At 35.2% G+C, this 27,959-nt stretch overlaps 2 protein-coding genes and 1 non-coding gene across 3 annotated transcripts; 1 reads left to right on the top strand and 2 right to left on the bottom strand.

Annotated features, from left to right (window-relative positions):
* Positions 1 to 175: 175 nt before the first annotated feature.
* LOC100182742 (nucleolar RNA helicase 2) lies at positions 176 to 6,243 on the top strand. The gene is made up of 16 exons (XM_002130497.4): positions 176 to 409; positions 503 to 595; positions 835 to 1,036; positions 1,184 to 1,203; positions 1,281 to 1,352; positions 1,629 to 1,746; positions 2,019 to 2,085; positions 2,361 to 2,479; positions 2,724 to 2,918; positions 3,567 to 3,730; positions 4,044 to 4,148; positions 4,467 to 4,625; positions 4,844 to 4,958; positions 5,201 to 5,286; positions 5,471 to 5,605; positions 5,892 to 6,243. The coding sequence occupies exons 1-16, from the start codon at positions 302 to 304 to the stop codon at positions 6,150 to 6,152; spliced, it is 2,019 nt and encodes a 672-aa protein (XP_002130533.1). The 5' UTR covers positions 176 to 301; the 3' UTR covers positions 6,153 to 6,243.
* On the bottom strand, positions 6,240 to 26,399 carry LOC100178031 (tenascin-R-like). The gene is made up of 48 exons (XM_018813430.2): positions 26,203 to 26,399; positions 26,013 to 26,104; positions 25,581 to 25,707; positions 25,232 to 25,355; positions 24,915 to 25,050; positions 24,465 to 24,598; positions 24,007 to 24,112; positions 23,551 to 23,742; positions 23,212 to 23,346; positions 22,824 to 22,926; positions 22,271 to 22,424; positions 21,776 to 21,947; positions 21,213 to 21,350; positions 20,824 to 20,946; positions 20,392 to 20,534; positions 19,882 to 20,005; positions 19,543 to 19,674; positions 19,251 to 19,400; positions 18,886 to 19,038; positions 18,443 to 18,732; positions 17,923 to 18,153; positions 17,494 to 17,674; positions 17,001 to 17,159; positions 16,660 to 16,773; positions 16,166 to 16,298; positions 15,672 to 15,808; positions 15,224 to 15,390; positions 14,953 to 15,061; positions 14,603 to 14,714; positions 14,223 to 14,383; positions 13,864 to 13,981; positions 13,562 to 13,763; positions 13,150 to 13,306; positions 12,554 to 12,797; positions 12,289 to 12,413; positions 11,891 to 12,022; positions 11,446 to 11,586; positions 10,970 to 11,104; positions 10,506 to 10,640; positions 9,972 to 10,181; positions 9,653 to 9,742; positions 9,270 to 9,392; positions 8,774 to 8,920; positions 8,375 to 8,481; positions 7,796 to 7,931; positions 7,376 to 7,537; positions 6,976 to 7,142; positions 6,240 to 6,727 (listed from the first exon to the last, which is right to left on the bottom strand). The coding sequence occupies exons 1-48, from the start codon at positions 26,373 to 26,375 to the stop codon at positions 6,593 to 6,595; spliced, it is 7,071 nt and encodes a 2,356-aa protein (XP_018668975.1). The 5' UTR covers positions 26,376 to 26,399; the 3' UTR covers positions 6,240 to 6,592.
* Positions 16,417 to 16,490, bottom strand: mir4156 (microRNA 4156). Its single transcript, NR_034552.1, has one exon. It is a non-coding gene; the product is annotated as a microRNA 4156 (primary transcript).
* Positions 26,400 to 27,959: the final 1,560 nt, after the last annotated feature.

The raw sequence follows: 27,959 nt of genomic DNA, 5'->3' as shown, positions 1-27,959 counted from the left end.
TTAACATGTTATAAACTAACTAGGTTGGTTTTAGTAGGTTTAAGTAAATGATGAAGTGAATTTGGCTATTAATATAACTGTTAACCCTTTGTTTACTAATATATTAGCCTATACGCTTAAATATATATGGACGTACTGTGATATGCTGTGGTTTAGCTTATTATACTGTATTTATTTAACTTATAATAACAAAGGCGTACTATAAATTAATTTTTATATCTTTATTCAAAGTATATAAGGTAAAGTTTTGGACTTAATTATTTCATTGTTAAACAGTTAAAACAAAACTTGGATTTCTATAATGGTTGAATTATATGATTCACCAGTTTCAACTGAAATCCCAGATTCTCCAACTATTATTAAGAAGAAAGTTAAAAAAGATAAAAAACTAAAAAAGGAGAAAAAAGCAGTAAGTTGGCTGTTCAGTTTAAATATAAAGTCATAAACTAATGAATGCAAGTTATCATACATATTTTAATATTTATTACACAATTTTGTTTAGAAAAAGGAGAAATCTGAAATCCCCCAAATCGCAACCAGCGGAGAAGCTGAACCACCAAAGAAAAAACGAAAGACTTCGAAAAAAGGAAAAAGTGTAAGTTGCAAACAAAAGATTGTCATTACATGCTATATTCTGTAGATTGGTAAGCAGGCACTAACTGTATGAAACAGAACACTCATGTCATACTGACTATTGTTGCCGCTATGCGAAGATAAATAAGTTACATTTATTCATCTTGTTAGGAACTGTCATATTCTGTCGACTGGTAATAAATACAAATGCTAAATTACATGCTCTACCAAGTTTAATAAACATTTCGTTCCAAAACACAGGAGCCAGATGTTAAAGCAGAGGATGGAACCAACGTAGATATTGACGACCAATCACCTGAAGCACTCGGTGATTTTAATAACTTTCGAATAACTGAACAAACCAAGGTTTTATTGAAGAAGAAAGGAGTGGCGTATCTATTCCCCATCCAAATCCAATCCTTCAATCATGTTTATGACGGGAAAGATGTCGTGGCACAAGCACGTGAGTGTTTGTGCTTTAAAAATTTGTCTATGGACATTTTTTAAAAGATTTAAATGGATCTAAACGCTTATGAAACAGCATAAATTAAACCAAACAGAGATTTTTTCCTGTCTTTTATACGAAACATGAATATTGTTTTTTCTACAGGTACTGGAACTGGGAAAACAGTGAGTTATATTTTCTTTACAAGTTTTGTAAATGCTCAATTTGTCTTTTGCTGAAACTAATTGTTTTATTTCCACAGCTTTCATTCGCGATTCCCCTTGTTGAAAAATTGATCATGAATAGATGTAAAGATTATGGAAGACCTCCAAAGGTAAATGCACATGTAGTGATATTGATGGGATGAACCAAAACTTACTTATCTGCACATGGTGGTGCAATGAATGTCAGTGTAACACGGGTGTTTAGAAGGAATCACTGGGTTAAAGCAATTAAGTTAGTGTATTGGAATTTACAAATAATGGCAAATCTTCAACTGCATCAACAAGATTAATAAGTTTTGAGTAATTGACCATAATGCCAGGTCTCATAGCATGCCATGCTGTAGAAACTAAAGTCCTAACTTAGGTGTAATATTGTTGTTTTCCAGGTTTTGGTGATGGCACCAACAAGAGAGCTAGCAATTCAAGTTCGCAAAGATTTCCAAGATATTTCACAAGGATTGTCATCAGTTTGTATTTATGGGGGAACTCCATATTTTCAACAAGGTTAATATATGCACATACAATATAAAAACTGCTTTGACTCCTTATGAATATATTAACTTATGTTCACAATTGAAATGACTGTTGTGTTTAATTTTCATGTGTAATTTTATACTGACATTTAAAAAAAATCTATCTTTTTTCTTAAAAAGAAATTTTAATTCTTTTCATATATATATATATTATGTTTTTTTTTAATCAGGGCAACAAAATAAATTGAACACAAAAGTTCAAAATGTTTACTTTTATCTCGCCCTAATGAATATTTATTCCAGAGAGATCAATGCGTGGGGGGGTGGATATTGTGGTTGGAACTCCTGGGAGGATAATGGACCATGTTCAGTGAGTGGAACTTTATGTGTTGTCGGTTTATAGCGTTTGAATGATAATTATAAAAAGTTTGAATAAAAGTTGAAAACTGTTAAATTATATTCACATTGGGCTAATTGTGATTTTTTACATTTCTGGTTGTATCTAGTGAAAAGTGCTAAAGAAACCTGAAATAACTTCATTATTCAAAAGACACAAAGTTTGATAATTAGTAACATGCTCAAAGTTTTGGATACAGTGTTATTTTTCTGGTTAAAGATGTTAATAATCATTAAACATTTGTTTAGGAAAGGAAATTTACAATTAGGATCAGTTGAACACGTTGTATTAGATGAAGTTGACCAAATGTTGGACATGGGGTTTGCTCCCAAGGTTGAAGAAATATTAGGTTACGCGTATACAGAAGGTGATTATCATGTTTATAAATCCAATTACATTCATGTGGATTACGTTAATACTAAACTCTGCATAACTAATTATGTTTACGAGTGTCCTTAAGGCTGCTAACATGTGTAAGCACCTTACTGTAGCTGGATAAGGATTAGTGATTTGCTATTGTTGAGAAAGACAATGTCACAAGATTTGTAATTTAATACCAATTATATTTTTGATACAGTTTGTTCAGTTTTGTAATTGCTGTATTTTCCCAGAGAGAGAAGGCCCGCCTCAAACCTTATTATTCTCGGCCACTTGCCCCCCATGGGTCCGTAACACATCGCGTAAATACATGAGACCAAGTGAAACAGTTCATGTTGATACTATCGGGAAGTCTCTCGTTCGAACAGCGACGACGGTTGAACATCTTGCCATTAGGTGTCAGTACAGCGACAGAGCAGAATGCATCGGTTAGCTTTTAATATTTGTAGATTTATTTTGTAATATATTATTGCAGGGGCTTCCCCAATCGTGTTTCAACAATTATTAATGCTACTTTTAGAGTGCTAAAGATACGTTTTTATATTTCTGTAAATATTATTTGTTCTTACCAAATTAAACAAGATAAGAAAATGAAAACATGGACCATTTTTATTCTACCCTATGTCCCTATTATAACTCTTTTTCCCAAAGTGTTGAGTACAAAGTGAAATTACAATTTTCACATTTGAGAATTAATCTTTGGAAAATAATCTGTGCAAGTGATGACTTCAAATCCAAACCTTTTCATGGTTTGTGTTTTTCATCACTGTACAACAAACTATGCTGTTGCTTTGGACCTATTATAGAAGTATACATAAATACTCATACTTTAGATTTAGAGTTGGCCCATTACCCCAACCACTGGGGTGCTACAACCCATTAAGTGACCACTGGATTGGAGCAATGTCCAGTTACTGTCTTAACCAAGGGCACATACATGATACATCAGTAATGAACATTGAACCCAGTATTCTTTGGTTACAATCCAAGCTCATAACCAGAGGGTTACAGGGCTGAACCCAATATAGAATACCGGATTTTTATTTCCCTATAAATATAACACAAATTATTCACAGGTAATGTTGTACAAATGTACAGCGGGCAGCATGGTCGTGCCATGATATTCACTGACACCAAGAAAGACGCGAACGAACTGGTTGTATGCGAGGCACTACAACAGCAGAAAGCACAAGTATTACATGGGGATATTGAACAGAGACAACGAGAGATAACACTAAAGGTGGGTGGTGGATATACAGGATTGTGGCGATTAAAGAATTTGGCCGACTAATAATTTGCTCAGAACTTATGAAACTGGCTTGGTTTGATAAAGGTAACTGCAAAGGAAAGGCTGTTTTACCAGATAAATTTATGATGAAGGCAGTTTCGTTGAAAGCAGCAAACTCTTAAAATGCAGGAGAGGCAGAGATGGTAAAACCCTAAATTTTGCCTGCGTTTTATGCCAACCCAGGTTTGGCACCCTTGGAATGCTTGTGTGCATTGGCCATATTGTAATATTTTGTTCATTTATCCACAATTTTTTACCCCACCAGGCATACAGGGATGGCACGGTTCGGTGTTTAGTTGCCACCAATGTTGCGGCACGTGGCCTTGACATCCCAGAGATTGACCTCGTTATACAAACAAGCCCTCCTTCTGTAAGTTATTGTCTATTCTATATGGGTAAGGGTGACTAGGGTACCTGAGATTTAGGCTAGATATGACCCATTACCTCAAATGTGGATGTTATAACCAAAAAATAACTGCATGTGTTGTTGAAAGACACTTAATGGCAAACCTTGATGATAAAACACTGGTCTTTTAGGATCACAAAACAAATAACTGTTTCCGAAGATCTGTAGTACCCGAGATGTAGGTCAGAATACAAATTGTTCCATTACTCCAACACCCAAAGTGCTACAACCCATTAGTGACCACATGTTTATATGTTAACACATTCTCTCTTATATTCCCAGGACATCGACTCATACATCCATAGATCAGGTCGTACAGGTCGCGCTGGAAGGACAGGGGTTTGTGTTTGTTTCTATAAACCTCGTGAAGATATGATGATAAAGAAAGTTGAAAGAGTTGCCGGGATCAAATTCAAGATGGTTGGCCCACCACAACCAAAAGTGAGGGATATGCAAATCAGAATTCTGGTTTTCAAAAGATGTTTTTTTTTAAACGAAATGTTAAATCTTCAACCTGCACACTTTGATTTCTGTATGATATTTTCTAATGCAATTCCAAATTTTCTGAAGGAGTTTTGGTGCTTTCTACGGCCGCCTTTATGTCTTTAAAGTTGTTGTAATATCCCATTCTTTAATCTTTCAATGTTGTCTTTCTCCAGGATATTGTGAAAGCCTCAGTTAACGATGCCATTGCTTCGCTTGATCTCGTGGATAAGAAGATCACAGCTGAGTTCATGAAACATGCAGAACAAGTTGCCTCTAATCATGCAGGAGGTGGGGGGGTGTGGGGTTGTTTATGGGTGGAGTCCTACCGTAGGGCATGCCAGGGGACCTGGGATTTAGGCCAGAGTTGCCAATTACCCCAACATTCTGTTCAATATAGGTGCTGATTTTTTGCCAGAGTTGGCCTAAAACCATGACTTGTCTTTCTTGAATATTTTGATGAAATTGCTTCTGTCTCTGTGTCATGCACTCATGCTTAAAACTTTTATTTTAATATTGCTTGTTAATTCCAGGAGCAATGGAAGCATTAGCGAGTGCCCTTGCTTATATGGCAGGTGCATCGGATCTAAAGTCAAGATCGCTATTGAATGCACAAGCTGTAAGTATTTAATGAGTATATACTATACTGTATTAACAAAAAAAGTTACATGTGGTCAAAAAAAGTTACATGTGGTAACTTGTAAGCTGGCATGAAATGTATGGAACAGAAGTTCCGTGTTATAATGACGCCACAATACTATTTAAACTATGGTTGTTGTTGTTTGAACAAACCACTTTATTAGGACTTCACAACCTGGCATCTACAAACACAATACGAAATACGATTCGCTGGCTTCGTGTTTTCAACTATGGAGCAAATCTTGGGTAAACATATTCGGGACAAGATTGTTGGAATGAGGCTTACTGCGGATAAACTGGTAATTTTAAACATTACAACTTAACCTTTTGTATTATGTGGTTTGTGTCTTTGGAAACTGGTCTGTATAGTGGTAACGTGATGTTCTGACATTTATCTCTAACTATCCTAGGCAGCATCTCCCACCCATTACCATTAAGCCTTTTGTCGCATACCTTCAGGGAAGTGACAGGCTTCAACCATTGATGTTGGCTGGTGGGCTAAATCTTAGACCAGACAAGCCCTACTAAAAGACTTTAACCGTACTAAGGCTGAAACTTAAGTTTGAAACAATTTTTATCTTCCAGGGAGCAGTGTTTGACCTCCCCAATGAATGTACGGAGGAAATTGATCAAAGTTGGGAGGATTCCCCAACCCTCACCCTTAAGCCATGTGATGATCTCCCCGAGTTAACAGAGAGGTTGGATTCGAATCGGTCAAATAACCGGAGTTTTGGGGGAGGAAGGCGCGGGGGTTTTGGCAGAGGAGGTGGTGATGGGGGGTCCAGAAGTTTTGGAAGATCAGCGGGGAGAAATGGGGGTTTTAAAAGAAGATACGGCCAAAGATGATCATAATCTATTCATTCCAATTCTAGTAAAAGATAGTTGATTTCTATTTATTATCTTGTTACCTGAAAATACAACGGAACCGGGAAATTTGTGTGTTTTGTGTTTTAATGTACAAAGCTGAGAAAATACAAAAGCGCAAATTATTGTAAAACAGTGGTTTCTAATTCTTATACCCGCAACAAAGTTTCCGTCTAGGCGGTGTTTTGTCATCGCTTAAGTACGTAACTAAAAAGTTAAGTAAACCTATGTAAATAAAATGTTTGTGTAACCACAGATGTAAGAAATAAATAAAATGTTCACAAACAAAAATATCAAAAGTGAATCTATAACAATAAATGTGCTGCATCAAGGTGGATAATGTGCAAAGCAATTCCAACATTTGATCATTTGCGTGAAAACAATATTTGATCATGTGCGTGACATCATTGTGAGTTAACCACTCAACTCACGATTGCTTCGAACCTTCTCATGATCGCTGGTTTAACAGTTGGTTGAATGAACGACTGTGGTCGAAGCTTCATCTCCACAAATTCGATGGACCGCGTGAAACCTCCCCAACTATACCAGTTAACTCCCTGTGTGTATAATGTATGATTCATTATAGCTAAGTTGCTAAGAATAAATGCAACTTTTTTTAGCATGATGAGGTAATGGCAGTCAGTATAAAACTGGGTTTCATATGCCTGCTGAGTGCTGACGAGTCACCACATACCTAACTTTATTGGTGAATATTTTTATACATTTTTTGAAAATTTATGTGTGTTACATTGAACACATTCCTACACTCATAAACTAAAATGTTAGCAACAATAGGGCCACTCACCTGACTATGCCTTGAGTTCCCATACAATCCATTCAAACTTGATCTGTGGCAATTCTTAAACCACCAAGCCCCTTTATATTCTTTTGCACAATTCCTATTAGTAGCATCATCATTATCACGATCATATGTCGTGAATTTCATTCCGTCATGATATGATAACGAATCTCCTAGAAATGAATAAAAATAATATGAAAACTTACTATGTCATTTAATATGAATAACTTTATTTTGTCTCTTCATACACAGCAATGAAAAAATATAACACAAATCATATGTGGCGTGCCTCACTGTAGGACCTCACCCATATAGAATAGAATGTGCATATAAAATGTTCAGGTGGTGGGCAAACTCTGGCCTAAATCTTAGGTGCCATGACTTGCTTATAAACCAGCTTTCCCACCTGCAGTGCCTGTATAACCACTTGCATGCAGCATGAAACCAGTAGCAGCATCAGACAATGAGAAGTTACGATACACAGCGTATGAAACTTCATCTTTATATCGCATGTCTATCCTCAATGTTTGATCGTTGGTCATTGTTAACTCATGAAGGGTTTGTAAACCTGCAGTGAGGGTAGGAATACTGTTATACATATTTAATATTTAAACATAGACATATTTAACATAACATACATTTTTATTTACTTTTTTGAACAGGATAGTAAAAAAACATAGTTGTTAACCCATAATGAAGGAACTAACTTTCTGTTTAGACAAAAGTTTAATGGAAATATGTTTACATGATTCAAAACAGTGTTAAGAATATTTTGGAAAATTTTTGAGATTACTTAAAGAAATAATTATTTTTTACAAAACCTCACCGATCCAAAACTCCTTGGTAAGGTTACCGAACCCACTCATATATTCGTCCCACGACCGATGGAAGCTTAGTGAGCCATCTTGTCTACGTTGGAAGGTGAGCCAACCTCCCCCATCAGTGTGGAGGTCACAGAATACCTGGTTGGGAAATATGGGACGTATATGGGTGAAGTCCTACATTGTGCCATGCTATGTGTACCAAGGATGTATGGTAGGGTGGGGTAAGATGGGACACATATATTCTCTTTTGTCATCTCATTTGGTGGTGAAAAAAGAATTATATAATCGTATTCTAAAGACTATAAAATTGCGTTGGTAATTGTTCAGAAAACAGATTACAAAATATTGATTATTATGTACCAAAGGTATCTATTTTACCCCAGACTATTACACATTATATAGTATAGGGGGGCGAGATCCTGGTGGAGCACACATACATACAAAAACTAGCCTTGGTGTAATGAAACTAGCCTTGGTGTAATGATAATGAACTCTGGACTAAATCCTTGGTCCTCTACAAGGTGAGGTCCTCTACAAGCACCTCACCCATATAAACATTTAATTTACCATACAATGCAAACCTTGAGTGTTATTCCATTATAAGGATATATTTCATAAACTTTGTTCAATGTTTCTCCATTCCTTAAAACTTGAACACAATCCTTCGGCTTGGGGTAAGGTACTTTTGCTGGAATATAAACTTAATTTTAAACAGAAATATTTTTTAAACATTAAAATCTATGACAGCTTGGGGGGAGCTGATTATTTTGGAAATAACAGTAAACCATTTAAAAAGTTATTGAGTTTAACAAATTTGAGGATACTAGATCCCATGCTTGGGTAACGACTGTAGGCCCTTTTTTACAAAGAGATTAAATGTGGGAGAAACGAAAGTCGTTATAACATGGGTGTTCTGTTACATTTTTGAAGATTTATTGGTGTTAAATTAAATACAAAATAAAACTTGTTTGTTTTGTTACCTGTTTTAAAATGTACTTGCACTGGACGACTTTTATCAAGTTTACACAATGTTGTAACGTCCACGTTGTATTCAACACCAGGTAACAAGTTTTGAAGGAAAACATAAGATGTTTGTGGTTTGACATTATATGCACGATTGAAAGTACCTGTGTTAATATTCGAGTTAATATCTTGTGTTAATTCATATGATTTAATACTAGAATATTTTATACACATTTGTATAATGCAATAATAAACTTTATTTATATCTTCGATTACAATAAAAAAGGTTGAGGCACACCAGGGAATCTGAGGTGTAGGCTATAATTGACCCATTGCTCGCAAATATCCAATGATAATATACCTAACAGGAAACCCCCTTTTATTAGGATAAGTCACTTGTATGGGCAGCATATATAGTACTGTGTTGTCCCATTTTACCCCACCCTACTATATGTTTAAGTTTCACCAATAATAACCACAGTACTCCCAAAAAATACTTTAAATTCAACTTACTATTAACAGCAGTCACATTAACCAGGTACCCGGTAACTTGTGTCATGTTAGCGAAGTCCCATGTGAGGTTTGCCGACCTTCTGCTTGTTACGGATGTTCGTAAGTTGCGTGGAGGTGCAATGTCTGGGGAAATTGGGATGATTTTTAAAAATTAGCGGCAGAAATAGCTTATTACCATTTTTATAAAGGTAATCAATCCTTACAAGTTATGAAACAAAAAATGTAATATACAGTCAGAGTAAACCCTGCTGAAACAGCCTATGTTTATGCTTTAATTTAACAAAGTTATATTTTTAACAACAAAATAACTTAAACAAAACTACTTCACTAAAATGGTAAAAATCATTTTAAAGTAATTCCTTTATAACCACCACCCCACATACCAGTTTGTTGCACCACACGCATGGAGTAAGCTTCCCTCCCATCTTTCCTTGCTACAACTTGGAACACATACTTTGTCCCAGCAACCAAACCTATGTTGGTATTTCAATATTAAAATTGTAATTTTTTCCAACAAACCAATGTTTCTGGGTTATTTGTAAACTTTACATGAAGAGTAAATAGGAATAGGAAAAACTCTACAAAGGAGGAAAACTTTTAAGAGGGAACAAGGTGTATGAAATATACACCTATATTACAACTTGGAAATATGGCATCCAGTCATTCAACAAATAGTAAAAATAAATCCAACCCTACATTTACCTGTTACATTCACTGTTGTGTTGTTTTTCACATGAATAACTTTCAAGTTACTTTTCACAATCACGCTTGGCCTTCGTGATATTTTTCGTGATACAAGCTCATGATACTTGATCACGAAACCATCTACAGGACTTAATGGAGGTTCCCATGTTAACTGAACACTTGCGCTTGTAGTGGAGGTCGCATTTAACTTGCTGGGTGGGTTCAATACTGGGAATATATGGATAAGAATTAGCAAAATATGTCTTTATATGTTTTGTCTGTATTTATTCTTTTAAAAAATAATACATTACTAATAAAATTTTAAGTTGCTGAATGATTTCAAATACTTAAAATATTGTTAAAAATTTTAATGACATACATGAAACACAGATTTTTTTTAAATGAAGAAAATTGTGTGATGTATATTAGCTGTCATGTTTGTATTGACATGATTAACTATTATAACAAATTTTTAATTATTGAAACATACTTTAGAAACCTAAGAGTCTATGTTACATTATGGCTAGCAGAAGTATCAAAACATCAACTTACATGTTGTAACTTTCCCCACCAAAGGTAAACTCTCCTTATTTCTTCCAAGTGCAGTAACACTAACATTATATGAGGTGCCAGCTTGCAAGTATTCAAGGGGTAACCTGGTTGATCGACCAGATATTGTGACGGTGCCTGGGTGTGTGGGGGGAATGGGGGGTTAGGTTAAAACTTGGTGGAGATATTTTAGACTTAAATATGCTATAGCTTTGTACTGATAGGTATGTTATAGATTAGTGATATTTTATAGCTATTTGTTTTCAATTAGACATGCGTGTATAGTGATATAAAATGGGCAGTAGAAATAAAAGTTATAACATTCAGAATTGGTGAATTTAGATTCAAACTCAATCAGTCTGTGCTGCTGTTCTCTTATTATGCTGGGTCTTAATTATTGCTTTTTGCATGATATATTAAAACCATATTTCACAATAAAACACTTATATTGAAACAAAAACACTTACGTTGCATTCTGTGTTCATCTTTATAAGCGATACGATAATACTGTGCACGGTTAGAAGCTTTACGCCAACGTACAGTTAAACGCGTCTTGTTTACTGCAGTGAATTGTATTCTAGTGGGGGAGGGTATGATGTAATCTGTTTTTGGGGAAATAGTTGAATTTGTAATTAAACATCACTGTTAACCTTTACCAACTAGGATATAAATATTATATATATTTTTAGTGAAACATTTTATTTACTATTAGAATTTTCCTATTTTTTTAATTTTTATAAATACTTTATCAAAATTGCAAATAATATCTAGTATTTCTAGTATTTGGTTATAATCTATCAGAGCATGCATATTTAGAGGAATTTTAAATAGAATTACAATGTTATAATTATTTAAGTTGCAATAATTTTTGCTAAAAGGAATAGTTAAAAATTATAATCAATTCAATGCAAATTAAATTTCATTTAAACCAAGTTTAACCTACCAGTGGTGAAACTAAACATTTTCAGCGGACTTGTCTTTCGTTTATATTTACAAGCAATAGTAGCGTGGTACAAAGTATCTGGGGTAAGATGGGTTAATATTATGTGGGTCATCTTTCTATTAAGGAATGTGGAATTCGATTCTGTGGGAAAACAATAACAAGGTTTCAACATTTGGTAAGTAATACAGTTATTTTATTGCCTTCTGGTTGGAAAATTACAGAGATATTTTTAGCATTTTATGTTGTGTATATGGGTTGTAACGTTTGTATTAGAACTGATCAGTTTGTCTTGTGTAATAACATTTCAAACTTCAGTCTTAATCTAGAAAAGCTTTATTCTGTTGAAAATTTAGGGCCAATGTGAATAAAATGATTTTTTACAATCATGCATGAAAAAGAATGAAATTAAAATTATTTTAACATTTTAAACAAAGCAGTAACGCACCTGTCTCATCATCACTTGAATAGGAGAAATAAATACGATCATATTTTTGTTGCGATATTTTCCATGTAATGTTTGCTCCATTTTCACCCATGAGAGATACAGTGATGTTGGATGGTGAATCTAATCTCTCATCTGTGGTGTAAGACATGTTTACATATGTAGTTACATATTGATGTATATATGGATAAATGTAACTTGTTTATCCTCGCATGGCCGGGCAACTACAGTCATTACATAACGGGAGTTCTGTTTTATACACCTCATGCTCGCTTACAAGTTACCACGTATGTAACTTTATAGGTGAATATTTGATTACAAGACTTATTATCATATAATTTACCATATAAAAGTTATAAAACACAAGTTATATAACAAAACTTATTGCAAATTTATCCCACCTGTTCTAAACTTCAGCACCCTTGAATCACTGCTTTGATTTCCACGCATTGTAACTAAGGTAACCCGGTATCTTGTACCTGGTTTGAGGTCTTTGAAGTTTGCCATACCAGAGGTTGGGGAGAGCCTGGGGAATAATGTTGTTAGTTGGCGGTAAAAATAACATTTAACTAATGTAATAAATTTAAGCCTTTGCTGAAAATTTCCATTGGTTCTTTAGTATATTACACACAAAAACACACATCAGCTTTATAAATTACACCTCACCTCACACTGAATGGCGAACCCCCACCCCTCAAACTTGATAAAGTTATATGATGAGCATCTGCATCAGGTGTGGTCGGTGTCCATCTTATCCTTGCCTCTGTTTGGTTCCTTCCATCCAGGATGAGATCCCTAGGAGGCAGGAGTGGATGGAGGGTGGTTATGGTAATCGAGGTTGCATCAGCACTATCTACCCCCCATCTAAAGGAGCGGATATTGATGGTGTAGCTGCGTCCAGGGAGCAAACCTGGGAGATATAATAAATTAATGAATGTAAAGACAGTCATGATGACACAGATTCCTGTTTTATACATATGCCCGCTTACATTTTACCACATATGTAACTTTGTGGATGATTGTTTAATTTGTTTTACTGTATAGCTGCATTTTAGACAACCCATTAGTGACCACAGGGTTGGATTAATTGCTGAGATGTGTCTTTATGGAAACAATAATAGCAGCATCAAGCTTTGAACCCATATCTACTGGTCTACAGGTAAACATTTATTTTCACATATTTTAAAACTGTTATATTCAACCATTAAAAAAATAAAAACAATACATTATGTAATATTATGTTTAAACCACCCCCACCCTACCTTCAATGGTGGCAATCATAGTTTCAGGTGATGCTGTTATTATCTCATTAGTTTCTCCACCCCCAAGTACTGAATATGTCATATGGTATTCTTCAATACCATCAACATATTGACTTGGCCATTCTAAACTAACAGAAGACTCCGTGATATTACGAACCTGTAAATTAAAGGAAATTAATCAAAAAGGGGAAAATTATTAATACTAATTGACAGTGGTACTTTTGTGCCCCCATTTCTTTGGTGTTATACTGTTTTGCTCACCCAGCTATTGGTTAGCGAGCCTGCCTCCAGCTTAGAGGTTGTGAGGTGTATGAAACACAGCACCCATGTTAAAATGATATATTATAACTGTTTTTTTTGTGTGTTTTTATTCAGATTTTGTAATTTATGTCGAAAGATTTATTCAACTTACCACAACATCAACTGGTGCCGTCAACATCTGTGATGTCACAAAGCGTTCTGTGACGGGAGGAAAACTGACTCTCTCATGCCGCTCAGTGGCCACAGATACATAGTACAAAACACCAGGTCGTAACTTCATCAACATATGTCCAACTTTTTTCCTTCCCTTTAAACCAACTTTAACTTCATCCTCTGTGCTGCCACCCACTGGTCTGAATATTCAGAGAAATTTTAATTAATTTTTATGTTATTAACACATTTTTTTACTTATTCAAATATTTTTTTTGGTAATTTTTATACGGTCTCACTTACTTGTATCTGAGTAAATATCCTGTGACAGTTTTATCAATCACAGGATCCCATCTCACGTGAGCCGATGTATCACGAATGTTAGTGATGCGCAATGTTTCAGGGGATTCAAGAGAGGAGGCTAAGAGTTCGGTAAAAATAAACATTTTGGCAACACTTTTTGGGAACATATATTATATTCATGCGGGAAATTATCAAACTACATAAAAAAACAATTTATTTAAAATTAATATATGCCAAAGGTGTATTATAAATATAGATAACAGTCATTTAAATCAATTTTTTCTACAAAATAAATATTAGTATACTTAACAAATTGAAAATAAGTGCCAATACATTAATACGCGTTACAGAACAGTCACCTGTGGTTGCTTTTATTTGCCTTTTCTTAGCTACCAGATCACCCACGTTAGCATGTACAGTCACAGCATACTGTGTATCCGCAAGCAACCCAGTTATAACAGCAGAAGTTTCATCTCCTTTAACCACTTGGTCCATTGTTTGACTGAACTCATCTAAAGGCCTGGAAATAAATGAATTATGCGTTTTACAAATATACCATTTCTTGTATAACTTTAGGTATTAAAATTTTATAAAAATTGTTTTAGGAATTTGGAAAGTGTCTTTTACATTTAAGACTTTCAGTTTTAAAAATAAAACGATTGAAAATAAAGACAACTGTGGCACGTATGGGTTGTTATTTGTTCTGTTTATATCAAATATTATAAACACTTCCACTTACTTATATGAAACAGTGTAACCTTCCACTTTAACATTAGGTGGTGATTTCCATTGAACATGAATCGTCTTTTCATCTATCGGTAGAACCGCCACTCCATGCACAGGGGGTATTACTGGATATGGATGAATATAAGTAGGTTGATTATATGTAACTTAGTTATCTACTAATTGCAAAACAACTCTTCGGATATTTATTTGTGCATAGACATAATGACAGTAATGAATGTAACTTATTTAGCTTCTCGTGAATAAATGACAGTTGTTATACCACGGGCCACGGCACAAGGACAAGATTTAAACACACTGTAGGGTTGGTGCATTTGGAGAGCATATATTTAAACCAAAACTCACATGTTCCTTGGGTTACGGTAGTTCCTTCACTAAGGTCTAGATGTCTCTTCGAATAAACAGTGATCAGGTAAACTGTGGCAGGGTTCAACCCTCGTATTGCTGTGCGGGTCTGGGGGTGAAGTGTAAGAATAAGAAAACAATTTTTTTTTTTAAATGTTATAATATTTAAATCATATTCTATATAGATCAGGTCCAACAGCACAATAAACATTATTTTAAATGTAGTTAATAACGTACTTGGATAAACATTCACGCATCATGAGCTACTCACATGATTACTTTCCAGATGAATACTTCGAATATTTAATACATTATCACGAGCGTGATAATCCACCTTATATCCCGTGATCTCCCCTCCTATCATGGGCTTCTCCCATGTCATGATTACATGGTTTATTCCTTGCTTTGGTGAACGGAGTTGTGACACTGAAGCTGGAACTGTTGGGCAATTTGTTGAGAAATTGTTTACAAATTACATTTTGGGGGAATAAAATTTATTTATAAATTTAATTAAAATTTTGTTTTTGTTTGGAAATCAGTTTTTATTTGTTGGGACGACTTATACATTTTATTTTAACATAGTCTTACATTTTACAAAAGCCCCAAAGCCAAGTTAAATAAATGTTAAATAAAAACTTACTTTATCCTAGCATGACGGGCAATAGCAGTTGTTATAACTTGTTTATCTACAGTTTAGTTAAGAAATACTTTAAACTTACGTGTTACAACCATAGCCATGGTAGGATCACTCTGTGTAGAATTACCCATCGCGTATATCTCCACAGTATATTCAGTAGCTGGTACAAGGTTATGTATTGAACATACTGTCTCACCTCCAGGTATAATGATGTCTTGCCTGTTCATTTTTAAATTACTATCATGTATAGTTATCAATATGTAACTAATACACAACACAAATCTAATGTAACTGCATTTACACAGTATCCCACTATATAAACAAGTTTTGAATATGGTAAATTTTCAATGTTTTAATAAAAATCCCTCTGGGAACATAATTTGTTGCTGTTTTACATTAAAAAAATGGGTGTTTTAACACACTTTTACACATCTGTCATACTTTGCAATCAAAATCAACCAGACATTCTTTTAAGACCTAAGTTTATTAGGCTGTAACCAGAACACAAGTATACAATAAAATAGGCTGTAGATAAATGTGGCAAACATATCTTAATAGTTATTTTTAGAACTTCACCTCTCTCCTGTAGAGCTTGATCTGTAGTAAGTCACAATATAATTGGCAACCATGGCTATTGGTTGCTGCCAGTGGATTGTGAATGAAGAATCCGATACAGTGACGAACATTAACCTTGTGGGTGGGTCAATGGCTGTTGGGTATGGTGGGTTATGTGGGTGTGGTTGTATATTATATGGGTGTATGTTATATGGGTAAGGTCCTACAGTGGGGAATGCCATGTGACAGGAGATATTTATAAATTCTATAAGGGTAAAGTCCTACAGCATGATAATGGGAGGTCAAAATTTGTGACCGTGGTGTACCACGCTGTAGGACCTTACCTCTATAGAAGTCCTACAACATGCCACGCCATGTAACATTAGATATATGCTTGTTAGTCTTGTTGTAACGCAATATACAGATGTTGTAAAATTTCGACAAAACAGTAGTAAATACCAAAAAATTACTTTTAGTTTTAGCACAAAAATGAACAATAAGAGAGTAAATCTTACCGGTTGTGACGGACAGTTGAACAGGAATACTAACTCTTTCATTATATACTGTGAATACATTGATTAAATATTCAGTTCCAGGTGTAAGTCCCTGCAGTACAGTGCTTGTCTTGTCTGTAAAACAAGATAAAGGAAAGGATTAAAACATGGGAGACATGCATGGGATTATGCAAGTGTTGGCCAATTACCCCAACATTACACATTCTATTCTATATGGTTGAGATCCTACAGCGTGACACACCGTAGAACCTAAGATTTAGGCTAGGGTTGATCAATTACCACAAAACTAGTAAAAATCTAAAACTTCGTGCTCTAAGTAATACCATATTGCCATTCCTTACCCCCAACCAGTGTTGTATTCTCATGCTGCCCATGCATATGTAGTGGCATGTATGCGACAAAGTAACCATCTATATTCTCGGATAACGACTCCATCCATTCTAACCCAATACTCTTGTGTTTGATCTCAGTTGTATGAAGGTATTCAGGTGGTTCGATTACTAAAGGGGGAAACAAAATTAGGTAAGTTTTTTGGATATTTTATATAAAAAAATTGAATAACTTTTATACCATTTAATATGAATATATTTTACATATTTCTTTTAAACATAAAAAATAAAGTATGTATTGTGTTTTTAAGTTAAAAAACTGACTAAATTATTTTTTATAAATAAAAGGACAATTCATTATGGACTACTGGGTTGAAACAATTACTGTTAAGTGTCTTGCCCAAGGACACCCACAATGGTAGCAGAGCCGTGCCTCTAACTGAATTATTTCAACATAGAAAACATCAAACTTGTATATTCGGCAAGAACAACAAACCAAACTTACTCATCATTTCCGTCGTGAACATGATAGTAGATGAAACGCTTTCACGATCATACATCACGGATGTGACGTTAATCACATATGATGTATCATCTATGAGGTTGGTGATGGAAACATAGGTTTGATTGGCAGGTATGGTAAGTGAATGGACATCAGATGTGCTGTATAAGTCTTGGTATTCAACCTAGGGCAGGCAGTGTATAAGATTAGATCAATGAATGGAACTTATTTATTCTCATGACCATAGACTTTGGATATATGCCAGCATTGGCATATTATCCCATATAATATTAAATATCAGCATGGTAAAAAAATATTTTAATATATATTGTAAATAAAATCGAAATTTTAAAAATTTAATTTAAAGTTGTTTTTTTTACAAATGTTTTTAACATTTCATACAACATTTTTAATTTTTTATTTAGATCTCACCAAATATCCTGTAATTGCTGCTGAGGGTGGAAACCAATGGAGGGTTACGTTGTTATGTCCGACATGGGTGAGGGTGACCCCTTGTGGGGGGTCTACAGGAGCGAGGTACGACACGAGAACAGGGGGGCTCGGGGGGAGGATATTGTTGGTTGTTTTGGCAACAATAGAAACATTATATGTGAGGCCTGCTGTCATGCCGGGTACATTGAGGGCTGTGTTGTCACCGGGTATCTGGAGATATCATTGAAATATACAAACGCAGCCTAGGTGTCGGGTAATAGGCAAATCTGGTTTAAATTCCCCAATAAGGACCTTACTGTTAGAGTAGAAATGGTGATTACTTTAATGAATGTCACTTTGTATATGATTATTTTTTAACCTACTAGTGACCACCGGTTTGAAGTAAATATTAAAAGTGTCTTGACCAATAAGAGCAAGAGGTCTAACCACTATGTCATTTATAAATTATAATAGTTTTAGTAAAATATTTAATTTTTATCCAAAAAATTGCCAAACTTACAGTAAACTCCAGCACCCTTCCATTCTGTGCTGAATATCGTGATGCAACAGGTTGTATTCTGACATCATAAACACCCATTATCCTTCTTTGTTGAAACACAATCACAGGATCCCATATAACAACCAAATCATCAAAGGTAGGGGAAGACACCCGTATGTTTTGTGGTTGTGGCAATGTTGTGTAGGTAAGCCTCCATACCTTAGTGCTACTAATATCATCTAACTCTGCTTGTATTGTTATATTATATTCAGTGGCTGGCCTCAGTGAGGTAAAGGTAGCTGACCATTCATCTAGAAAAGAAATTGAAGTTATTTTATGTAAAATATTTATACCTTTTCAAATTGGATTTCGGGGCTTTTTTTAAAACAATGTAACATTTTATATATTTAACTAAAAAAACAAACTTTCAGTGTAGAACATTTAACATCAATTTAGACACATACCTCCAGATAATTTGATCTCTTGCCTCGCACCCCTTCTAACATCCAAGCACTCCACACTGTAACCTTCAACATCAGCGTGTGGTTTACTCCATGTTACACTCACACTGGTTGGTGTTGTGGATGCTATCCGTAAGTTGGTGGGTGCATCAATACCTGTATCAAATAATACTCCAATTTTATTAACCTTGCCAAACACAGTAACCAAAACATCTAATTAAACCAACAAAGAAAATTAGCAGCAGAACAACAGTTGTTAAAATTGGCTAATGTAGTATAGCAAAGGCAAAAAATTCCTCAGTGTTTTGAACAATAAAAAAGAACAATTACCAGCAGATAGCTTTTACGCATTATTAAAACTAACGAACCTGTCATGATATGCTTGACAAGAGGACCACTTTCCACCCCATGTTCAACAGACACAACCTCAACCACATACTTGGTACCAGGTATCAGGTCATTGAATGTGCCTTTGTATGTATGGTGGGGTAAGTCTATACTTGATATGGGGGTGGCATCTGTAAAGGTAATGTGTTGTTTGTAAGGATTTGGTTCTACGAAAAAATAACAGACAAAAATCAAGTCCAATCAATTGTGTTATAAAAATATTATACATTTATCCAGAACAATAATGTAGTTTAATTTTGTTTGATTAAATACCTTCATTGTAACTAAGTTCTTGAAAAATAGAAATCCTAAATCTCTTTATCCTTGCATTAGGGGAATCCCACTTGAAGCTCACCATATTAGGAAGTACTTTGGTTAAGGAGAAATTCACTGGTGGTTCAAGACCTGAAATATATAAACATTATTTGAAACAACTGTGCACATAGGCGCCTATCTTTTTAAAAACAGGGTGCTCTTTAGAGACCATTCTAATTGAAAAAAAATGTTGTGTTTTTGTCTTTGTGGGGGATGTTCTTTCCAATGTTATTTTGAGGGTTCGTATTTGTTTCTCATTGGGTATTTTTGCACTATACCAAATTTTAGCACAATTACCTGTGATTAAGTTAGCATGTAATGGAACACTATGTTCTTCACCACGTATCGAGTGTATGGTAAAGTTGTATCTTGTTCGTGGCTTTAAGTTTGTGAAGGTAAACATACGACTGGTTGAAGTAACCTGGTGAATAAAACTGTTAGATAGAATAGATAGTTTAGCAAAGTGATTTAAACTTTGAATACAAAGATGACAGCCCATTTGTATGACATGATGTTCATCGCAAACCAGTTAAAAAACTAAAAGCATTTTTAGTAAAACGGTTCAAATAAAAACTCCCGTATAAGAAGTATACTTTGGGAAGCATTCTTTTAAAATAATTGATTTATAATGCTAGTTCTTGAAATTAAATATAAATCTGTAATGTTGGTAAAATATAAATAAAGCTGTTTGCTACACAGTTGGTAGGAATCAATTTTTGTTTTTTTTTTGTATTTAGTAGTAAATGTTCTGTGCATTTTTACATGAAATTTCTTATAGCCTACAATCAAGTTTATATCATTACTAACCTGGTCTTCCACTATGTTTTGTCCATCAAATTGAACAAGTGCAAATTTATATCCAGTTATTTTAGCAACACTTGGCACCCACCATGCAGTAGCAGATGTGGAAGTTACATCAATAAATTCAACAGATTTTGGAGCGTCTAGTGCTATAGTGACAAATAATGACAATAAGGGTGTGAAATATCTTCTGATAATTGTTTGTTTTGGGATTTTAAGAAACAATGTTTTGTATGTATCACATTTATAATATATATAGTAGCAACATTATAGTCTTCATTTATATACACATAATATAAAAAATGTAATTGTTAAAATACTAAACAAAGAAACATTCATCCTAAAACTAACTTGAGTTATTTGAATGGTAAAATATTATACAAAGCACAAAATTCAAATTGTAAAATCAATTGTAATAAGCCCAAGTAATATACCCACATGTAGTGAAGTTGATATTAATAGGCGTGCTAACGTTTTCCCCCTGCACAGCGTATAATGCAACTGAATAGGTTTCCCCTGGTGACAGATCCTTTATAAGAACCGACGTCTTGTTTGATTGAACTGGAAATAAAAGATTTGTTACCTTACTTTAATCAATGTGAATGAGCTTCTTATCGAGGACATAAGATTTAGAACAGAGTTCCATTACCCAACACCCCGGTATTTAGGGCATTTGGCTTATTTCCCAAACACTTACGCTGCTTGTGCATTTCGGTCAACAAGTGACCACTCGTTTTATCATTCTTTTTGTAATATTATCATACAGTGGAATTTTAATATGCACAGGTAATATAAAAATACACAATAACACACAAGGGTTTACTCACCAACAAATTCAGCACCCCCCTGCTTACAACTGCACACCATCTTATATTTATCAATCTTTGCCTTTGGTGGCTTCCATGTTATCTCAGCGAATGTTGCACCGATTCTTATGTAGCTTAATTGAGATGGTGTGTCAACTCCTAGGTAACAAAAGGTTAATACCGCATATAAATTTAAATGAACAAACAATGGCAACCAATAACTAATTAAATAAGGGGGGGAAATAAATGAAGACAATATAAATCTGAATAAAGGCAGTCAACATATAGTTTACCCAAATATTCAATATATAGCAATTTTCAAACAACATTTCCATACAAAGTACTACATTACAGGTGTAATTGTAATGCAATATCATGCAGTGTTGCAGCATTTATACATAAAAAACTATATAAAGTAAAAACTAACAGATGCTATTGAACAAATCTCTACCTAACCGGATTTCCACAGGCCTTCAATAATTACCCAAACACAAGTTCGATGGCATGGCTTAGTGGTTTACGAGCTAGCATAAACAAAGGTTTCAGCAATATAGAATGGAGCAATACATCTAATAAATGTTCACCTGTTTTCACAGAAGCAGTAATTGGAGCACTTAATGATTCATCTATCATTGCATAAACATATACAGAATATTGGGTCCCACTGTCAAGGTCTCTTATTGTTAGTTTAGTCACATTGGGACCCACAGATTGGTAAACTGCATTTGCTGTTCCCTCCATAGGAATGCAGTTAACCTGTGAAGATAATCATTGAAGGACTATAGTAAAATTAAATTTCAAGTTTACACAACAAATACAAAAAGCGAAACACATATTTTAATATTTTTAACTTTAATGCAAGTCAATATATATTGTCAACTGTCATTAGAACTTATTGGATGACTTTAAAAAACTTATAAATCTGGTCTAAATCCCTGGGCATTAAAGTAGTGGACAGACTCTGGCCTAAATCCCCTTAACAAGGACCTCATAAAGAATAGGACCCCCACATAGAATAAACACCCATATATAATACACTAATGATACCATGCAGGATGCAGCAAATCCAGCCCACTAACCTGGCTTCCAGTTATAGCTGGTGATGTTTTACTCCAACTAACATCAATAGTGGTTGGTTGGATGTTTGATATCTCAAGTCCTGATGGTTTGATGACATGAGAACAACTATTGCCCTCCCAACCACCCCAGCATCTGCATCTACCATCTATACATCTGGAAAGGAGGTTTTTAATATTGTGGCAAAATCCGAATTGACGTTGTTTAAATGCAGTTAGTTATACTCATAGATTCAAATATAGAAAGCCTGCTAGATTAATCCAATATACTTGCACTCTGCTTGTTTGTATAGGCACCTAACAGCAGTCAAAAACAAGTTAACATTTACAACTAGGGTGCTATAACATATGATGTTATCCTTGTTATAAAATTTGAATTAACAAGTCACTTCAGGCACCCTTAACATTACGCCTACAGCCTATCCCTATAAATTTGCGCCTCTGGTGAAAATGGATTGACTAGGCTGGCATTTTTGGAAAGCCAGAAGATGTGTATGGATTTATATACTTTTTATGATACCATGTTTTCAAACCATCAGATTATTGTTGTACTTACTGTCCATTGTTGGAGCAATCGTTCACACACATTGGTTGTGAGCAGTTTAACCCACCCCACCCAGCTGTACATTCACAAACACCACTCCTGCATTCACCTAAGCCTGGAATACAATAAGTTATTACAACACTATGTATGTGTGTAAGTTGCTTAAAAATCAATATCAACGTGAATAAGTGATAAATAATAAGAATTATATATATTTGCCAAATTAGAAAAAAGGAAACATATTTTGAAGAAATTCCTTTATTTTTTCGTTATACATGCCCAAAAAATTTGGACAACCCATAACGAAAGACTAGGTTAAGCAAATGCTGTTAAGTCACTTACAGGCTGGTGACACTATGAATACAATAATAAAAATCTAAACAGAAATAATTCAAATTACCAGAACAATCATCTGGACACTTAGGGGAGCTACAGTCATCACCCGTCCACTCGTTGCGACAAACGCAAGTTCCGTTGCGACATTTACCGTTCGATGAACATTGGTTGGGGCATTTTAAGATACGACATGCTTTGCCTGAGGTAATAGTTTATTATTGAATGAATTAAAAAATGATAACCAAGAAGGTAAACGTTTTTATATGGCAAGAAATTAAATCTAAAAACAATGACAAAGGTTAGGAGGTATCAGTTGTATAAATTAAAACGCAAGAAACATAGTTTCTTAAAAACATTTTTTTGTAACTTTTTTAAAATAAATTTTAAGTGTTTCAAACACTACCTGTCCATGGCTCATCACACTGACACCTTCCATTCAGACAATCCCCATTCCCAGAGCAATCCCTCAAACATCTTTGTGCTGAACACTCGGGTCCCTCCCAACTCCCATGACATCTACATTGGCCAGTGTCCTCATTGCATCTACCATGTCCATTGCAATCATTGAGGCAACTTCTTCTGCTACAATCAGCACCTAAAGTAAGTTTTTATAAAAGTGGGTACTAGGCCTTCTACCAAAACGTAACATTTTTTATTTGCATACTGTTTGTTAAAAAAATAGGCCTGAAAACTTGCCTCAAATAGGCCAGATGTTTTGCAAGAATGCAGCGGACAACATGGCAAGGGGGACATCCTAGTTTAAAGTTTGGTGACGAAAAAACGACTGGAAAGTATTTATGCACAAAGCAGCAAAAACGTACTGTCAATTGCGACTTAACAATAACAGTTACCAACATACCTGAATAAGAAACGTCGCAAACGCAAAGCCCGTTATCGCAGATACCATTCCCACTGCAGTCATTTGGACAACTTCTTAGTGAACAATCTTCCCCACTCCATTGACCCTATGTCGATGAATGTAGTGTATATATATATATAGTTAGTATACATTGATGAATGCAACTTATCCTCGCATGGCTTTCGCGCCATTTTTTAAATACAGACTAGTAAGTGGTCATGTTTTTAACCAATCAGATTGCTGTGTTGCTTTTTACACGTTAACAAGAGAGTGGTATTTAATAAATGGGCACAGTTTTACACGAATTAGAATATAAAGGTTGTCTAAACCCGTGAGCAGGCATGAGGTGATGAAACAAAACACCCGTGTTATAGCGGCTGTCGTTGCCCCGCCCTCCTAGAATAAATAAGTCACACTCATCCTTATGGCCTAGCACAAACAACTTATTCAGCAATTACCCAGCACTGGCACCTTCCGTGCTTGTTGCATGCACCGTGTCCTGAACAAGCGTTGACGCAAATAGATTCGGAGCAATCGTCTCCTTGGTAACCTCTGTCGCATTGACATAAACCAGAAATACATTTGCCATTACCTGTATATACAATACTTTAGTTAGCAAAAATAAAATATATACCGAGTCGAAGCCTGACGCTGCTACCATTAAAGACATGTGTATCTTTGCTAAGCTGCTTAACGGTAGTTGCTTCTACTATTGGTCACTAATGGATTGTCCAAATAGTCGGAAATACAAAAAAAAGAAATAAAAGTAATCCCCTCAAGTATATACGCACACCCGTGTTATAACCACTGCTGTCGTTGGCCTCCCATGCGAGGTTAAGTATATTACATTCGTTCGCAGCATCATTTATGTGGCTCAATGTCTATCCCAAATATATTTAAATACGTACCTGAACATCTTCGTGGGCAGCTATCAAAACTTAGCGGCCTCATGGTCGTCGCTCTTTCGGTATCACTCACACGATCAATAATATCAATAGCAGGAGAGTCGACGCACCTACGTCGGCACTTGTGGAGTTTTACTTTCTGAAACATCCGATACAAATAAATAGATTTAAATATAAACGCAAAAGAGATTTCTGAAATGATGGGCTGTGTTTTTAACAACTGTCTTGAACCTTACTTATTCTCTACTGTGCGAGGATAAGTAAGCATCATTTATTCGTGATTTTTAGTTTGGAGAGCGAGAGGTAGGAAGTAACTTTACCTTAACTTTTGTCTCAATCGCTTGGATCCTTCTTACAAGTTTGGACTCCATTTCTTGCATTAGTTGTCGCAGGTTTAAGTTTTCTTCTTGTAGTGACTCAAGATCACTTGTTTGGCACGGGCAGCTTGAAATAAATGCGAGATTACTGGTGAATTTTTGACAGTTTTTGTTTAGGGTGATTGGCTTAGCCCTTTATAACATAGTATAGTAGAGTGTGATTAGAAGGAACGAATAAGCACATATTGGCAACATTTAGACGTTTTACAGGAAACGTTCACGTTTTAATGTTATAAAGTACACTGTGTTTGGTTCAGCTATAAAAATATTAAAAACAATTATTTGTGTTTACCTGCTTTCTGCAATATTGATGTTGTGTCGAAACGTAAACCCTGCGGCGTATAATGGATGACCTTTGCTATCTACGTCATCAGCGGATGGGGTGACATAACCAGGCGGAGGAAACAACCGAAAACGATCTGATATCGGGTTATATATTAAATATTTAAATAAATTGTAAGCTCGATCAAAGACGCAACTGAGTTGGCACAGTTAGTTGGCGTTCGCCTCCAGCTGCTACTAATGTGGCGGTATGTGTCCTTGAGCAAGACACTTAACGGGAATTCCTACAATCCAGTGGGCACTAATGGGTTGTCTAAATCGTTAGCCATACTTAAAAAAAGGGCAACTCGTAAGCTGAAATAAGGAGCATGAAACAGAACACTCATTTTATGACCGTCGTGGATATTTTACGAGGATAAAAAGCACATTTACTTATTCTTACCGTTTACTGCAGGGTTAGTAGGATCGTTGGTATGGGTTATACCCTCCAACAACGACGGGCAATCACATTGCTGCTGGTCAGGAACGTTAATACTGCGAGGAAAATGTAGTTGTTAAATTGTATAATCTGCAAACCCAACTGCCAACCCTTATCCCTTTTATTAAAAACAATTTATTTAAAACTTGCTTACGTGTATATGTGGTTAAAAACAACTTCTTCTTCACCGATATTTCCTACTTGGGTTACGTTGCGTATTTCCCTGCGTAACCCAATCGTCGTGGACGGGAATAAAATGAACAGCAGTAAGAAAATATAAATACAGAATCCTTTAGAACAAGTCGTACGACTCGAAACAGGCCACATTTTATGGCCTCTAACACTTAACCTGTATATACGTATATATAATAAAGTATCTGTTTAAAACTTGGCGTAAACCCCGGCAAAATAATTACTTTTCCCATATAACGTTAAGGGTCTACCGATTACGTAACCGACGAAACGCAACGAACTGTTTTCTATAAGGTTTATATTACACGCCTACAATTGCATCATCAGTCTCTTATTCAACTGGAATATTCATTTTTCTTTAACCATCTATACTGCCTGAACTTTATCACTACTATGACTCGTAACATTTTCAATTTCAATCCCTTACCGACTGAACGTAAACTGACTAACCCAGCGCTTTTACTTAATATAAGACTGTCACGTCTACATCTGTTCATTTGTAAAGCAGACTGGAGCCGAATGGCTTAGCGCTTTTGTGGCAAATGAGGTTTACTGGTTCACCCTTACAGCGCTGTTGATTTGGCACGTCACATTTCGCGCTTTCTCGTAACGAGAGGGCGCGATAAACAATTAGAAAATTGGTTTATACGGTCAATCTTTTACTGTGCTGGGATCATTAAACAGAGCCGCTTATAATGAAATATATAGAGATCAAATGTAAAATTGGCCGCCCTGTGGTTCATGCCTTGTCGAAACACTTCACTCATGGAATAGAACCATGTTAAAGTCAAATTGAAACGGAAATCCAAAATCTTGAATTATTGTGAATTTAGTTTGTAACGTCACAGTGTTGTACTGACATCACAATCGACCCGCTGAACAATCCTTGAAGCTAGTTGGTCAGATTGCTAACTTGACTGACGCCTCACACCAGCTGATTGTTCGTCCCCGCTTTTCAATAATTGACTCGCTTACAACGCGTGGGATTTACACCACGTCCATTCAGTTTAAATGAAGTAATTGGTTTCACGCCAAGTTACAAGTTGGAATGTTTCTTACAAGACTTAAGTTAAGTATTATTTCATTACATCAGTATTTTATTATGTCACACTATGAACAGAGTACTATGGGCAAACTATTTACTATGAGATATGTTATAGCTGTATACTACTATACAGTAATATTATTGCACTATACATTATACAATCATTATATTATTCTTCTTTATCACGCTCTGTTTCATGAGCATTTATTGCGCAATTCGTGACGCTATGCGCAATATCCTCGCGTTAATGTTATGTCATAGTTTTTTTACGTCATAGCTGAACGTGACTGTTCTACGCGTACGTTTCACACCGTAATTTTATTTTATTTTTTATCATAGATACACAAAAGTGTATCTTCGTCTTTATCAGTTACTTTATAATTTAACGTGCCCTTTCATTACAGCTCAGCTCTCTCTCGTATTTGTTTATAAAAAGAAACAAACACACGCACTTGAGGTAATTTGGGAGAGAAAGTGAGAAAAATAAAAGTTGGTAAAAGTGGTATAGTACGTTCCTACATGTTACCAAGGGGAACATAGACAAGCTTTTTGCATTGCTTCGAAGTTTTGGTTACTTGTGCAGAAATCCGTATATGCTTGCGTTTATAAAGGTTGATGAATTGTCAATAATGTCGGCTGGTACAATACAAATATCAGGGGAGACTTTATCAATT

The sequence above is a fragment of the Ciona intestinalis genome, chromosome 9 (genome assembly GCF_000224145.3).
Source record: "Ciona intestinalis chromosome 9, KH, whole genome shotgun sequence".
NCBI lineage: Eukaryota > Metazoa > Chordata > Ascidiacea > Phlebobranchia > Cionidae > Ciona > Ciona intestinalis.
Note: the sequence above shows the minus strand (reverse complement) of the source record. Positions and strands in the feature narration are given on the sequence as shown.

What these genes read in the sequence shown, in the direction of transcription:
- LOC100182742 (XM_002130497.4), top strand. Translation starts at nt 302, where the DNA reads ATGGTTGAATTATATGATTCACCAGTTTCAACTGAAATCCCAGATTCT. An exon ending in TACAAACAAGCCCTCCTTCT is followed by an intron (nt 4,149 to 4,466) that starts GTAAGTTATTGT and finishes TTATATTCCCAG; the next exon opens with GACATCGACTCATACATCCA. An exon ending in TGCCTCTAATCATGCAGGAG is followed by an intron (nt 4,959 to 5,200) that starts GTGGGGGGGTGT and finishes TGTTAATTCCAG; the next exon opens with GAGCAATGGAAGCATTAGCG.
- LOC100178031 (XM_018813430.2), bottom strand. Translation starts at nt 26,375, where the DNA reads ATGTGGCCTGTTTCGAGTCGTACGACTTGTTCTAAAGGATTCTGTATT. An exon ending in CGATTGAGACAAAAGTTAAG is followed by an intron (nt 25,051 to 25,231) that starts GTAAAGTTACTT and finishes CGGATGTTTCAG; the next exon opens with AAAGTAAAACTCCACAAGTG. An exon ending in TACCAAGGAGTTTTGGATCG is followed by an intron (nt 7,538 to 7,795) that starts GTGAGGTTTTGT and finishes CCCTCACTGCAG; the next exon opens with GTTTACAAACCCTTCATGAG.